The 13,774-nt window shown below is 37.5% G+C and overlaps 1 protein-coding gene across 2 annotated transcripts in view; it reads right to left on the bottom strand.

The window, feature by feature from the left end:
* Nucleotides 1-325: 325 nt before the first annotated feature.
* The window catches only part of prmt3 (protein arginine methyltransferase 3), a 76,876-nt gene continuing 63,427 nt past the window's right edge, over nt 326-13,774 (bottom strand). For both annotated transcript variants that reach the window (XM_083558182.1, XM_083558183.1), the window contains exons 14-16: nt 13,120-13,170; nt 12,310-12,397; nt 326-524 (exon numbers count right to left, since the gene is read on the bottom strand). In XM_083558182.1, the coding sequence (XP_083414308.1) occupies nt 415-524; nt 12,310-12,397; nt 13,120-13,170 (249 nt within the window). In that variant the 3' untranslated portion in view covers nt 326-414. The remainder of the gene's footprint in view (nt 525-12,309; nt 12,398-13,119; nt 13,171-13,774) is intronic.

The following is a 13,774-nucleotide window of genomic DNA, read 5'->3' as shown; positions in this document are numbered from 1 at the left end:
TTGTGTAAAAAACAATTTAACCAGTTATTGTTTATCATTGTAAAAAAATTGTATGTATGATGTGGTTTGATAAGTTTTAGCATCAGCAGTGCTGATTAGTGAAGTATAAATCTCACATCAGCAGTGCAGCAGATGAATTTTAAACAGATGGAGAAAAATGGCCTAAAGACAATTGGGCATTCATATATTATACTGTATTATATTAGAATGTTTCAGGAAATGGTCTGAATGGCTTGTGCTCTAACTGAGAGAACCAAGTAATTTAGGCTTGAGAGAAAAAAAAAAAAGCACACTAAAATTTTAATAATAAACCACTTCCTCCAAGTTCTTTGCGAGAGTTTTATTATAGAATAAAACAATTCTACAACTGCAAAGCTGTTTGGCCCCATGATAAAAACCACCAGTGGTCGAGTTTTACTGCACACAGTATGTCTGCTTCAAATCAGCAATGTTTAGCGTAACAATTAACGCTCGTGGGTCCTTACTGTTTTTACAGACTGTTATTCGCCCAGGCAGTTCATCACCTGGAAAAGGAAAAATGCAAAGAAAAAGAAAGAGAGAGAAATAATTAAACAAAGGTATTTATCTCCTCTAAATGTAGATCTAGAACAGTGAATTCTGTTAAGCAGATAAAACCAAAAAATCAACCAACAATACTTAACCACGTAAACCAAATGTTTAGATAAACTGGTTAATAAGTCTTGAATTAGAACACCAAGGACTAGAAACTTAACTCAATTTTTTGCACCTTTTTTGCACAACAAACACAAATGTAACCTGCTTTTTTGCCTTTATTGTCCAACCCACTTACATTTTAATTGCACATCTTGCACAGATGCACTTTAGTAGGTAATAACTATGGTCACAATGTGAATGTAAAATACTGTAATTTTGTTTTTATATGTAATTTGTATGTTTTTTATAAAGTTTTTATGTTTTATATGTAATTTTGTGTTTATATATACTAACTAAAGATGTTAAGATATTACCAAAAAAGTAATCAGGTCTGGTTTCACAGAAGAGCTACTCTAGCATACATTTGAAAAAAAAACCCAACAAAACAAGGTGGTCTGTTTTGATGAAAAACATTTTCTTTTACATCATATGGACGGACGTGGGCTGGATGCAGCTGTTTCTTTGACATGTACAACCTTACAAAACAATGCCACACAATAAGTTGCACACCTTCATGGCAAAGATATGCCCTAATAACTGTGGCTGTTTTTCAGCAGGATAATACCTCACTTATTAAGGCATATTTATAAAAACATGAGTTCATGGTGTTGACTAAGCCTCCAGATTTTTCAGGCCTCACAAACAAAAGTGTTTGACAAACAAGCCCCATCTCACAACTTACAGGACCTAAAGGACCTGCTGCTAATGTCCTGAAGAAGAGCGTGCTGTCTGAAACCAGAGCACACCTGGAGTCCATGGCTCATGATTTAAAAAGGGGGAGAACAACAAATGAAAAAATGCACTGATCTAATTATTGTAATGGCTAGATATTAAGTATTTTGTTATAGCATTTGCAGACTGCTGTCCCTGACTGTTCCTGAAAACAAATGTATCCATTACTGCATTCAGAAGTATAGTAAAACCCCACAATGTAAATTACAACCATGTGATTAGCACCAGCAAATATTACATACAAAACAGCATCAATGCAATTATCAAACATGCAACTCATGAAGCCAGAAGAATGTTAAAAAATGATTTCTGGCTTAGGATCACTGACATGCCTTTCAGCTCCAGATGGAGGAGGAGGAGCCGCTTCACAAATCATAGAGAGAGAGAGAGAGAGAGAGAGAGAGAGAGAGAGAGAGAGAGAGAGAGAGAGAGAGAGAGAGAGAGAGAGAGAATACAATGTTGGAGATGAAAACAGATAATCACTGATTAAGTTCATGTACCACTGCTGGGGGTAAATGAATGTTTACTCGTTTAGCAAACAAGCCAAAAAAAAATCCTTCCCTCTTTTTTCAGTGTTGTTAAAGAAGAAGCGTTGAGGTTAGAGTAAAGAAAAAAGCGAGAGAGCACAGTAATTATCATTAAAGCACATGTTTGTGTTCAGTATCTCTTTACAGCTTTGCATTTTCTAAATGTATAATGTTAAAAGCCACAATATACTGCAAATGCAGTGTTACTATTCAATTATCTGCTTTAAAAACTGCTTGAATGTTGTTTAATGCTGACATGTTCAGACGTTTGCTTTAAGCCCTTTTTAAGTGTAAACACTGCTTTCTTTTGTAAATGAAAATTTTTTTTTTAAAGCTGAATATAAAGTCTCTGTTCTGATGAAACTATTTAAATTTACATTTATGGCATTTACAGTGAGGAAAATAAGTATTTGAACACCCTGCTATTTTGCAAGTTCTCCCACTTAGAAATCATGGAGGGGTCTGAAATTGTCATCGTAGGTGCATGTCCACTGTGAGAGACATAATCTAAAAAAAAAAAAAAAATACAGAAATCACAATGTATGATTTTTTAACTATTTATTTGTATGATACAGCAGCAAATAAGTATTTGAACACCTGAGAAAGTCAATGTTAATATTTGGTACAGTAGCCTTTGCAATTACAAAGGTCAAACGTTTTCTGTAGTTTTTCACCAGGTTTGCACACACTGCAGGAGGGATTTTGGCCCACTCCTCCACACAGATCTTCTCTAGATCAGTCAGGTTTCTGGCCTGTCGCTGAGAAACACGGAGTTTGAGCTTCCTCCAAAGATTCTCTATTGGGTTTAGGTCTGGAGACTGGCTAGGCCACGCCAGAACCTTGATATGCTTCTTACAGAGCCACTCCTTGGTTATCCTGGCTGTGTGCTTCAGGTCATTGTCATGTTGGAAGACCCAGCCTCGACCCATCTTCAATGCTCTAACTGAGGGAAGGAGGTTGTTCCCCAAAATTTTTGCAATAAATGGCCCTGGTCATCCTCTCTTTAATACAGTGCAGTCGCCCTGTCCCATGTGCAGAAAAACACCCCCAAAGCATGATGCTACCACCCCCATGCTTCACAGTAGCGATGGTGTTCTTGAGATGGTACTCATCATTATTCTTCCTCCAAACACGTTTAGTGGAATTATGACCCAAAAGTTCTATTTTGGTCTCATCTGACCACAGGACTTTCTCCCATGACTCCTCTGAATCATCCAAATGGTCATTGGCAAACTTAAGACGTGCCTGGACATGTTCTGGTTTAAGCAGGGGAACCTTCCGTGCCATGCATGATTTCAAACCATGACGTCTTAGTGTATTACCACCAGTAACCTTGGAAACGGTGGTCCCAGCTCTTTTCTGGTCATTGACCAGCTCCTCCCGTGTAGTCCTGGGCTGATTTCTCACCTTCCTTAGGATCATTGAGACCCCACGAGGTGAGATCTTGCATGGAGCCCCAGTCCGAGGGAGATTGACAGTCATGTTTAGCTTCTTCCATTTTCTAATGATTGCTCCAACAGTGGACCTTTTTTCACCAAGCTGCTTGGCAATTTCCCCATAGCCCTTTCCAGCCTTGTGGAGGTGTACAATTTTGTCTCTAGTGTCTTTGGACAGCTCTTTGGTCTTGGCCATGTTAGTAGTTGAATTCTTACTGATTGTACGGGGTGGACAGGTGTCTTTATGCAGCTAACCACCTCAAACAGGTGCATCTAATTTAGGATAATAAATATAGTGACGGTGGACATTTTAAAGGCAGACTAACAGGTCTTTGAGGGTCAGAATTCTAGCTGATAGACAGGTGTTCAAATACTTATTTGCAGCAGTATCATACAAATAAATAGTTTAAAAATCATATATTGTGATTTTGGAGGTTTTTTTTTTTAGATTATGTCTCTCACAGTGGACATGCACCTACGATGACAATTTCAGACCCCTCCATGATTTCTAAGTGGGAGAACTTGCAAAATAGCAGGGTGTTCAAATACTTATTTTCCTCACTGTAGCAGATGCCCATATCCAGAGTGGCTTACAACTGAGCAGAGGATTAAGGGCCTTGCTCAAGGGCCCAGCAGTAGCAGCTTTGTGGAGGTGTTGCGATTTGAACCTATGACCTTCCGATCCAGAGTCTAATGCCTTAACCACTGAGCTACAACTTTCCATAACATTGATTGTTTGTAATTTTAAAAACGTTATTACTAGAGGAAATCAGGCATCGCTCATCGCCTGCCCAAAATCCACCCAACAGTGAAACATGTTGGTGTGAGGATCATGGTGTTGGGGGGTGTTTTTCTGCACCAGGGACTGGGCAGGTCTGGGGAGATCACCTTAATTATGTTCCCTGCTTCATATCTATAAGTACTGCATTATCAGAACTATCAGTCATCACATTCTCGTATATGTTACACACACTATTGCTGCTGTATACTGTACAAAGTTCTAAAGTAACTCTTTATCGTACCTGACACACATACTGTCATGTGCACTATCATACACTCTCACACTTCACGTACATTACTGATCTGTCACATAATCTGTATTCCTATCAAATACTCGTACTGTCTATATTGTCTCACATTGTCTGTATCGTCTTGTATAGTCTGCTGTGTCTTGTCTTGTCTGTTTTATCTTGTATAGTCCAAGCTAAATGTATAATGTTTATGTTTGTACTTTTGAGAGTCACTAACACAAATTCCTTGTGTGTCAACACATTTGGCCAATAAACCTGATTCTGATATATATATATATATATATTAAACACTATCAACACACACACACACACACACACACACACACACACACACACACACACACACAAACACACACACACACACACCCCAATCAACCATAACACAAAAACTACTGACAGGTGAAGTAAATAGCATGGATTATCTTGTTACAATGGCACCTGTCAAGGGTGATATATATTAGGCAAAATAGTAATTTCTCAAAGTTGATGAGAAGAAATAAGAAAGTGCAAGGATCAGAGTGACATCGGGTCAAATTGTGACGGTTACATAACTGGGACAGAGCATCTCAAAAACAGAAGGTTTAGTGAAGTGTTCCCGTATTACCTACCAAAAATATGTTTCCATAATGCTACAGTAGTACATAAGTTATTCATTGAAATCTTATCTAACTATTCTTTTTTATTAAACAACTGCCATTTGTAATATCCAATTTAATTAGCTCCAAACACTGTTTCCTATGGATATTAAAAAGTAAAAAAAACCCATATATATATGTGTGTGTTTGTGTGTGTCTGTGTGTGTGTTTTACTATTACAAAAGCAATCACATATCTACCATCAGAGGATGAGGATGATTATTTTTCATCGCCATAGCATGGTCATTCCGATAGTGTTGCCCATAACATATTTCCCAAAATGAAACTTTCTCCCATAAGCAGAATCTCATTAAACAGAGTAATTCCGGAGGATCTTAAGGCTTTCCGTGAGCTGGACGTTGCCCATGCATGGAATTGAACAGGGGGGAAAAGGAGTCGTCCATCATGACGTTATTTGCATTAAACACATGAAAAACCAACCAAGAGTGACAGAGGCCATAATGAGAAACGAAGAGCTATAAAACATTTCTGTTTTTTACATAAGCACACACTCACACACACTTCCAGCAGTCAAAGCATAAATGTAACCCTTTATTCATTACATGTTAAAATAGGCTGCATTATAGTGGAAGAACCCTGAAAGCTGTCAGCTGCGTTTTGTATTCTATGCCTTTTTTTCTCAACTGTGTCCTAAATGCCACCTTACACTTTATTCCCTACACCAGAGAATTATGTACACTGTATAGTACAATATGCTATTACATTCCCCTATTTTTGTCTGACCTGCCATCCATAGCATATTCATGTGGGGAAAAAGGCATCAATATTACAGATTTATAATGATAAATTAAGTATTTTTTGTACATTACCGATCATCAAAGAGATTTACACAAACTATAATTTCTTTTTAACAAAAAAATTTTTTTTTATTACCTTGCTTTATGAACAACCATCCGTTATCCCCAAATCATTTTTTTAATTCCTTCATCCATTTCATCATCCTTTTTCACAGTCCTTTCAACCAAGTTCAACTTACTTAAACAACATAGGAAGTAATTGCATTTGAATTACAAAAGAATTAAGATGGAACTCTGATGATACCAAATACTCTTTGGTATTGCTTTTGCATACGGTGGAGAAGTGTGAACATGTCTGCACGCAAAATCCCACTCAGATAGATTAGTGTCCGATCGCTGGAGCATGTCAGCTCAAATCCGTTAAAGGCTTCAGTGGAACTTGGTGTTATAACCTCCCAGATGCTGCTGTAGACATTACATCCGCCATCTATCAGTAAGCTAGTTTTTTTTTTAATCATTAAACTCTAAGGAGTTTCCATGCTGTGCTTATAATTAATTACTGATTTCAGTTGAGCCACCAGATCGTCCACAAGAGTGCATCTGTAGTCTCTTAAAGAGTGTAACTTAATGCATGGATTTATTAATGCCGCCTATGAGAGCACTGAAGCTGGAAATGTAATGTATAGTGTGTGTGGTTGTTAAATGAGGTGCAGTGTGGTGTGTTCTTGGCTGCACAAATAAAAGTGATAACAGCCTAAAATAGTGATATCTTCATATAAACATTCAACTATGGAAAATGCAATGAGATTTTTATTATTATTCTTTTACTTGATGATTTGTAAAAACTAATAGGTCCTGCAACCACTTATGGAAATCTATCCTGAGCATCATGGGAAGTTCTTCTAGCCAAATAGGTGTCTGGGTTACTTCAGAAGAAACTTTTCTAGTTGTAATGATCCATGCAAATAAACTAAAGCATGACAAATGAAGGTGATTTAATTGATAGAGCTTCAAGAGTAAGGCGTTTCCGCCAGGGTTTTCTCGCAGGATGTTTGTCAGCCTCTGTTAAATAAATTAAATAACGTTGCCTCCTTTCTCATTAGTGCTCTGAAATGTACTTCTCTAACAGGAGTCATTCTTCACTAACAGTATGATCTTATTGGGTCAAAGCAGTAAGGACTACAACAGACCGTAAAGGAGTGCACTCAATCAAGATTAGGTTATTAGCCATTATGGCCCCTTTCACACTCTGCACAACATGCACCTGGTACAGTTACACCTCCTCATCACACAAGCTTCTTATAGCCTGTGTTAGTCACTGATGTACACAGTAGCAAGAAAGCAATGCATAAAAGTGTTCTCTCTTCACTGAAACAAGAGGCTGATTATCTCGACAATTGGTTCAGGATTTTTAACAGACTGTTCCTTTAAGCCAGTGACACCCAGTGGAACCCTGGTAACCATCAAGTATTCGTTATGCACAATATTAAATTCTGATCACTATGCATACTGTGCACCAATGCAACTGTTTTTGTTTTTAATGTTGTCAGAATATCATAGCATTATCTATGTGTCAAACTAAAATGTTTGACAGTGGATTGGCATCAGATCCGACATGAATGCCGTTAACAATGGAAAAAAAACAGAAATGTCACATCCTTTAGAGTAAAGCAAACAATGCTTTTTAAGGTAAAGGGACAATTTTAGGACACCTGGCACTGCAAGATATGAGACACCTTTGGGCCGACTTTGAGAAATTTGCCATTCTTGAAAGTGTGTTCACATGGGAATAATTGTGTGTGTGTGTGTGTGTGTGTGTGTGTGTCCTAGTGAGAGCTGTAGGAATGCCTGTGCTGTTAAAATCTCATCAGTGTGTAAACAGTGTGAGATGGGAGACAAGGGGACACTAGCGCAACTGGACTGGAGTTAACCAAGGAATTAGTGATTGAGCACACAAAAGTACTTTTTTCTTCAACCCTCACTTTCAGCCTCCTCCCTACATTCACTGACAAGACTTCTGGATTTTACAACCTATTGCTGTAAAGAAAAACTACAAAGTACAAAGACAATTGTAGCATATTACCCTTTTGCTGAATATAGAATGCAAAAAAACTTTTAAACATAGTGCTTTATATGTATAAACATGAATATGTATAAACACTTATGTTTGAAAGGCACAAACATGTGCTCAACTAAAAAGTGGTTACTGCTTTGCAGTCTAATTCTACAATCAAACAGTTAATGTGAACTGATCTTTTTTTAAATTAGAGATTAAAATGGTATTTTGTATTTTCTTAGGTTACCATGCACCTTAGGTAGCATCCTTTCTTGCTATCTAATAAAATCTCACAATGGAAGAGATTTTTTGGAAATGTAGTTGACAATATATTTTACTCTCTCTTTTGGGGTTTGGGACATACGCTTTCTCCCTAATCAATCATAGATACATGAGACAATCATAGCCATCTGTGTCACAGCATGTCAGAAGGTGTACTTTAGCTAGTTGGGTTCTAATGGTTCAAACTAAGGTTCACTTTAGCAAGCAGTGCAGAACAATACTTTATAAAAGCATGTGTCAGATATGTTTTATTTAAGCGTTGAGTTAATTGCACTTGGTCAGCATCAGCCATCTCTTTCCAAACAGCCGAATATGCAGCCAAAAACTGTATAACTGATATTATGGGCATTGATGAGGGCATCTTTGCCACCAACATGTCTAGCCTTTGTTGTTACTAATTCGAATGCCCCATATACCTTTATTATATTCAAACAGGGAGGTTGCTACCGACCTAAAGAAAAACTAATTCAGATATCTTGCCTGTATTATACAAAACCTAACCAGTTCCCATGCTGGTTACATATTCTATTTAACATTTTGTTTGTAAAACATGATGTTTGTTTATTAACATTTTAGAAATCACTTCATCCCATGATCATCCTTTTGACTGTCAATAAAGGACAGCTACTGCTACAAAAGGAAGCTACTGTTTAATACACTTATCAAACATCAGCTGATACAAGAATGTTTACACTTCTATCTCTATCTTGCATTGTATATACATTTATATTAATCATTACTGAGGCAAGAAGACAAATTATGCATTTTATATCATTATATCAGTCCTAAAGCAGCAGACAAAGTAGTACGGCATTCATTACACTTGACTCCTTTATCTATTGTGCTAGAATCTGCAGCAATGTCCAACAACAACACATAACCCGTTTATCCAGCACCATTATCAGCAAAGTCAAAATAAATATGGACGAACCATCCAAGTTTTTAATCGCAGACCAAATGTCGTTTATAATCTCAGAGCGGAGCGTCATCCATCGGTACATCAGATGACATTTTCCCGATTCCTATTACGATAAGACAGACTTATCATCAGTCAGGACAGTTGGCTGGGGGAACATGCACACACAAGTGCACAAACTTCCCCTTTACCATGATTAATCCTCCTTATGTGATTCACTAAAAAACAAAATAGTAATACACTAATCTATAAGTAAAGTAAATGCCATTAAGAACAAGAAAGGAATACACAGTTAATTAAGCAAAGGAACTAAGAAATATATAGCAATATGTCATGCTAACTAATAAAAAGGTTAGTAAGATGCAAAGCTAATAAAAAAAACATTAAGCATAAAATCAAAATAACACTAAGCCACCATATAAATGCTTTTAAAAAAACAAACAAAAAAAAACATGAATAACATGCAATGGACCTGCCTTGTGTCAATAGTTCAGTTTTATGGAGATGGTGTAATGGTTTGGCACAATTTGTATTTAAATTCCCATTTCAATATTTTTGCTGACCATGTGCATCTCTTCATGGTAACAATGAATAATTACCATATTCCAGTGTATACCTCCAGCTTGATAATGTAACATGTCACAAAGAAAAAGTCAGCTAAAATCGGCTTTGTGAACATGACTATGTTTTTCAAAGGTCTTTCCAGCCACCAGATCTGAATCCAAAAGATCACCTTTGGGAAGCGGTATAATGGGAGATTCACGGCATGAACGTGCACCTGACAAATCTGCAGGAACTGCATGATACAATGGTGTCAGCATGGACCAGAATCTCAAAGAAGGAGTAGCATATCTCATTACAAAGTATAGGAGATGTGTGGGACATCATTTCCCTACCACAAATGGAAAAAGGAAAGGAGGTCCATGTGTGGTAGGGAATTGTGTGTGAGAAATGGTATGGTTTTATGTAAATTTAACATTAGTAGTTAGCAACTGATCTTATTATAAATATCACCAAACACTAGCATCTAAGCTTTACCTGCTACTTCATGTTATTTTACAGCTTTTATTACTCTGTTTCGTATTCTTAAGTTTATAATCAAAATGGGAAAAAAAAAAGTTTAACTAGATTAAAATGCATATGAGTGACCATCAATACAAATGAAATGGATGTATAATCTGTGTGGGGGAAACTGGTTTAAGGTCTATGTTAGGTTTTGCTATTAGTCAATGTTCATTTTCAAGTCAGTGCAAAAGAATATTCTCATTTGTGGTACATAGACAATCAAAAGAAACTTTCCCAACGCTCCATCTCCTCATTGTGAAGGGGGTCATTAGAATCATGCACCACTTCCAAACACTTTACACTTTTACAACTTTTTTCCCCACTGCATACTGCTTGCGGTTTAAAGTTTAATTTACCATCTTTAGCAATCAGATATATATATATATACAGTGAGGAAAATAAGTATTTGAACACCCTGCTATTTTGCAAGTTCTCCCACTTAGAAATCATGGAGGGGTCTGAAATTGTCATCGTAGGTGCATGTCCACTGTGAGAGACATAATCTAAAAAAAAAAAATCCAGAAATCTCAATGTATGATTTTTTAACTATTTATTTGTATGATAAAGCTGCAAATAAGTATTTGAACACCTGAGAAAGTCAATGTTAATATTTGGTACAGGAGCCTTTGTTTGCAATTACAGAGGTCAAACGTTTCCTGTAGTTTTTCACCAGGTTTGCACACACTGCAGGAGGTATTTTGGCCCACTCCTCCACACAGATCTTCTCTAGATCAGTCAGGTTTCTGGCCTGTCGCTGAGAAACACGGAGTTTGAGCTCCAAAGATTCTCTATTGGGTTTAGGTCTGAAGACTGGCTAGGCCACGCCAGAACCTTGATATGCTTCTTACAGAGCCACTCCTTGGTTATCCTGGCTGTGTGCTTCGGGTCATTGTCATGTTGGAAGACCCAGCCTCGACCCATCTTCAATGCTCTAACTGAGGGAAGGAGGTTGTTCCCCAAAATCTCGCAATACATGGCCCCGGTCATCCTCTCCTTAATACAGTGCAGTTGCCCTGTCCCATGTGCAGAAAAACACCCCCAAAACATGATGCTACCACCACCATGCTTCACAGTAGGAATGGTGTTCTTTGGATGGTACTCATCATTATTCTTCCCCCAAACACGTTTAGTGGAATTATGACCCAAAAGTTTTATTTTGGTCTCATCTGACCACATGACTTTCTCCCATGATTCCTCTGGATCATCCAAATGGTCATTGGCCAACTTAAGACGTGCCTGGACATGTGCTGGTTTAAGCAGGGGAACCTTTCGCTCCATGCATGATTTCAAACCATGACGTCTTAGTGTATTACCAACAGTAACCTTGATAACGGTGGTCCCAGCTCTTTTCAGGTCATTGACCAGCTCCTCCCGTGTAGTTCTGGGCTGATTTCTCACCTTCCTTAGGATCATTGAGACCCCACGAGGTGAGATCTTGCATGGAGCCCCAGTCCGAGGGAGATTGACAGTCATGTTTAGCTTCTTCCATTTTCTAATGATTGCTCCAACAGTGGACCTTTTTTCACCAAGCTGCTTGGCAATTTCCCCGTAGCCCTTTCCAGCCTTGTGGAGGTGTACAATTTTGTCTCTAGTGTCTTTGGACAGCTCTTTGGTCTTGGCCATGTTAGTAGTTGGATTCTTACTGATTGTATGGGGTGGACAGGTGTCTTTATGCAGCTAACGACCTCAAACAGGTGCATTTAATTTAGGATAATAAATGTAGTGACGGTGGACATTTTAAAGGCAGACTAACAGGTCTTTGAGGGTCAGAATACTAGCTGATAGACAGGTGTTCAAATACTTATTTGCAGCTCTATCATACAAATAAATAGTTTAAAAATCATATATTGTGATTTCTGGATTTTTTTTTTAGATTATGTCTCTCACAGTGGACATGCACCTACGATGACAATTTCAGACCCCTCCATGATTTCTAAGTGGGAGAACTTGCAAAATAGCAGGGTGTTCAAATACTTCTTTTCCTCACTGTGTATATATATATATTTACAGCACTTTATAAAGTATGTAAATTGTATGTATATGTTACAAGGAGCATCTTTCTTTCTTAAAATCCTCCTTTACACCAGTTTCTGTTATACAATCTATCCATGCAGTGTATTGCCGTTTGACTTGGTGTTTATGTAAAGCAGTTACAAATCATTAAACAAAATAATTAAATGATTGTGTTTTACAAACCTGACTTGACAGGGATAGGATTTTCCAGAAAGAAGACTGTCTGCTTCCAATGAGTCTTAGTGCAGTTAGGAGATGTGGAGAACATTACCTAGAAATAGAGATAATACTGGATTAATACAGTTGATTTTTTATCAAAACTTTTCCAGATTATAATTCAACTGATTCTGGTCAGTCTTCTGATATAAAACTATCTCTGATATTAATATTGAGTAAAAAAGTTTCAGTTCTGGTAAAACCAATTATGCCACAGAGTGGTCAGCTTTGAGAGTGTTTGGAACTGTGACATAAACAAAGGTTTTATATTAATGCCCTCGTACTAATTTGTTATCAGCTCATTTGCATAAACTTGCAATAAGCTGTTATGTAAAGAAAGAAAATGTATAATCGTGATGTTCCTACATTGTCATAAAAATTCATAACTGTTGGCAAATTGCTGGCGTATAATAACACCCCTTTGGATCATGCTGTTATATGAAAATAATTTACTTCAGGGTGTATATCACATCACCACAATACGGCTTATTTTGAACACCATGGACCAGACTGTTATTACTCACAGTTTAAACAAAAAAAAATGTAAGATGTAAATTCCTCTCTGTCTTTATATGTGTAATCATTGTTGGAATTAACATTACACTTATTAAATAATCTAACATAAAAGTGCTGCAAATGCACCGTCTCTCATGTATTTCTGTTCTATTTGGCTGATGGAGGACGACAAATGCTGAGTGTGTGAAACAAACACCTCGGGTGTGACAGGCAAGGCATGAGAGTGTAATTGTAATTGGTTTGCTGTTGAAGCAAACTCACCTTGTTCGTGCAGTCACGGTCAAAAAAAATATCAAAATAGCCCACAACAGCCTAGAGAGAGAGAGAGAGAGAGAGAGAGAGAGAGAGAGAGAGAGAGAGAGAGAGAGAGAGAGAGAGAGAGAGAGAGAGAGAGAGAGAGACAGAGAGACAGAGAGAGAGTGAGAGAGTTAACGTTAATGAAAAAGCAAAGCATTAACATTAAAAAAAAAAAATTCAAAAGAAAAAAAGTCAAATAAAATTTTAAACAATATACACTAAAGCATTCTAAGGTTGACTGGTTATAAAATTCAAAATTTTACTAAGGAGCAAAACTTTCATTTCGATTCATTCCTGTCTTCAATATACATACAATTAACCCACTCATCTCATCACCTTTTCTTCCCTTCCTGCTCTGTGTCTTATTGATTGTGTTCTTTGTGTGTGCATGTGTGTGTGGTGTTGTCAGCTGTGTCAGGATTAAAAGCTATTAGTTCTGCTTCACTGCCATTCTCTCTCTGTGTGTGTGTGTGTGTGTGTGTGTGTGTGTGTGTGTGTGTGTGTGTGTGAGAGAGAGAGAGAGAGAGAGAGAGAGAGAGAGAGAGAGAGAGAGAGAGAGAGAGAGAGAGAGAGAGAGAGAGAGAGAGAGAGAGAGAGAGAGAGATTGATACAGTCAATC

Source organism: Silurus aristotelis, assembly GCF_946808225.1.
Source record: "Silurus aristotelis genome assembly, chromosome: 13".
NCBI classification, from domain to species: domain Eukaryota; kingdom Metazoa; phylum Chordata; class Actinopteri; order Siluriformes; family Siluridae; genus Silurus; species Silurus aristotelis.
This window is presented reverse-complemented; position numbering and strand designations above follow the sequence as displayed.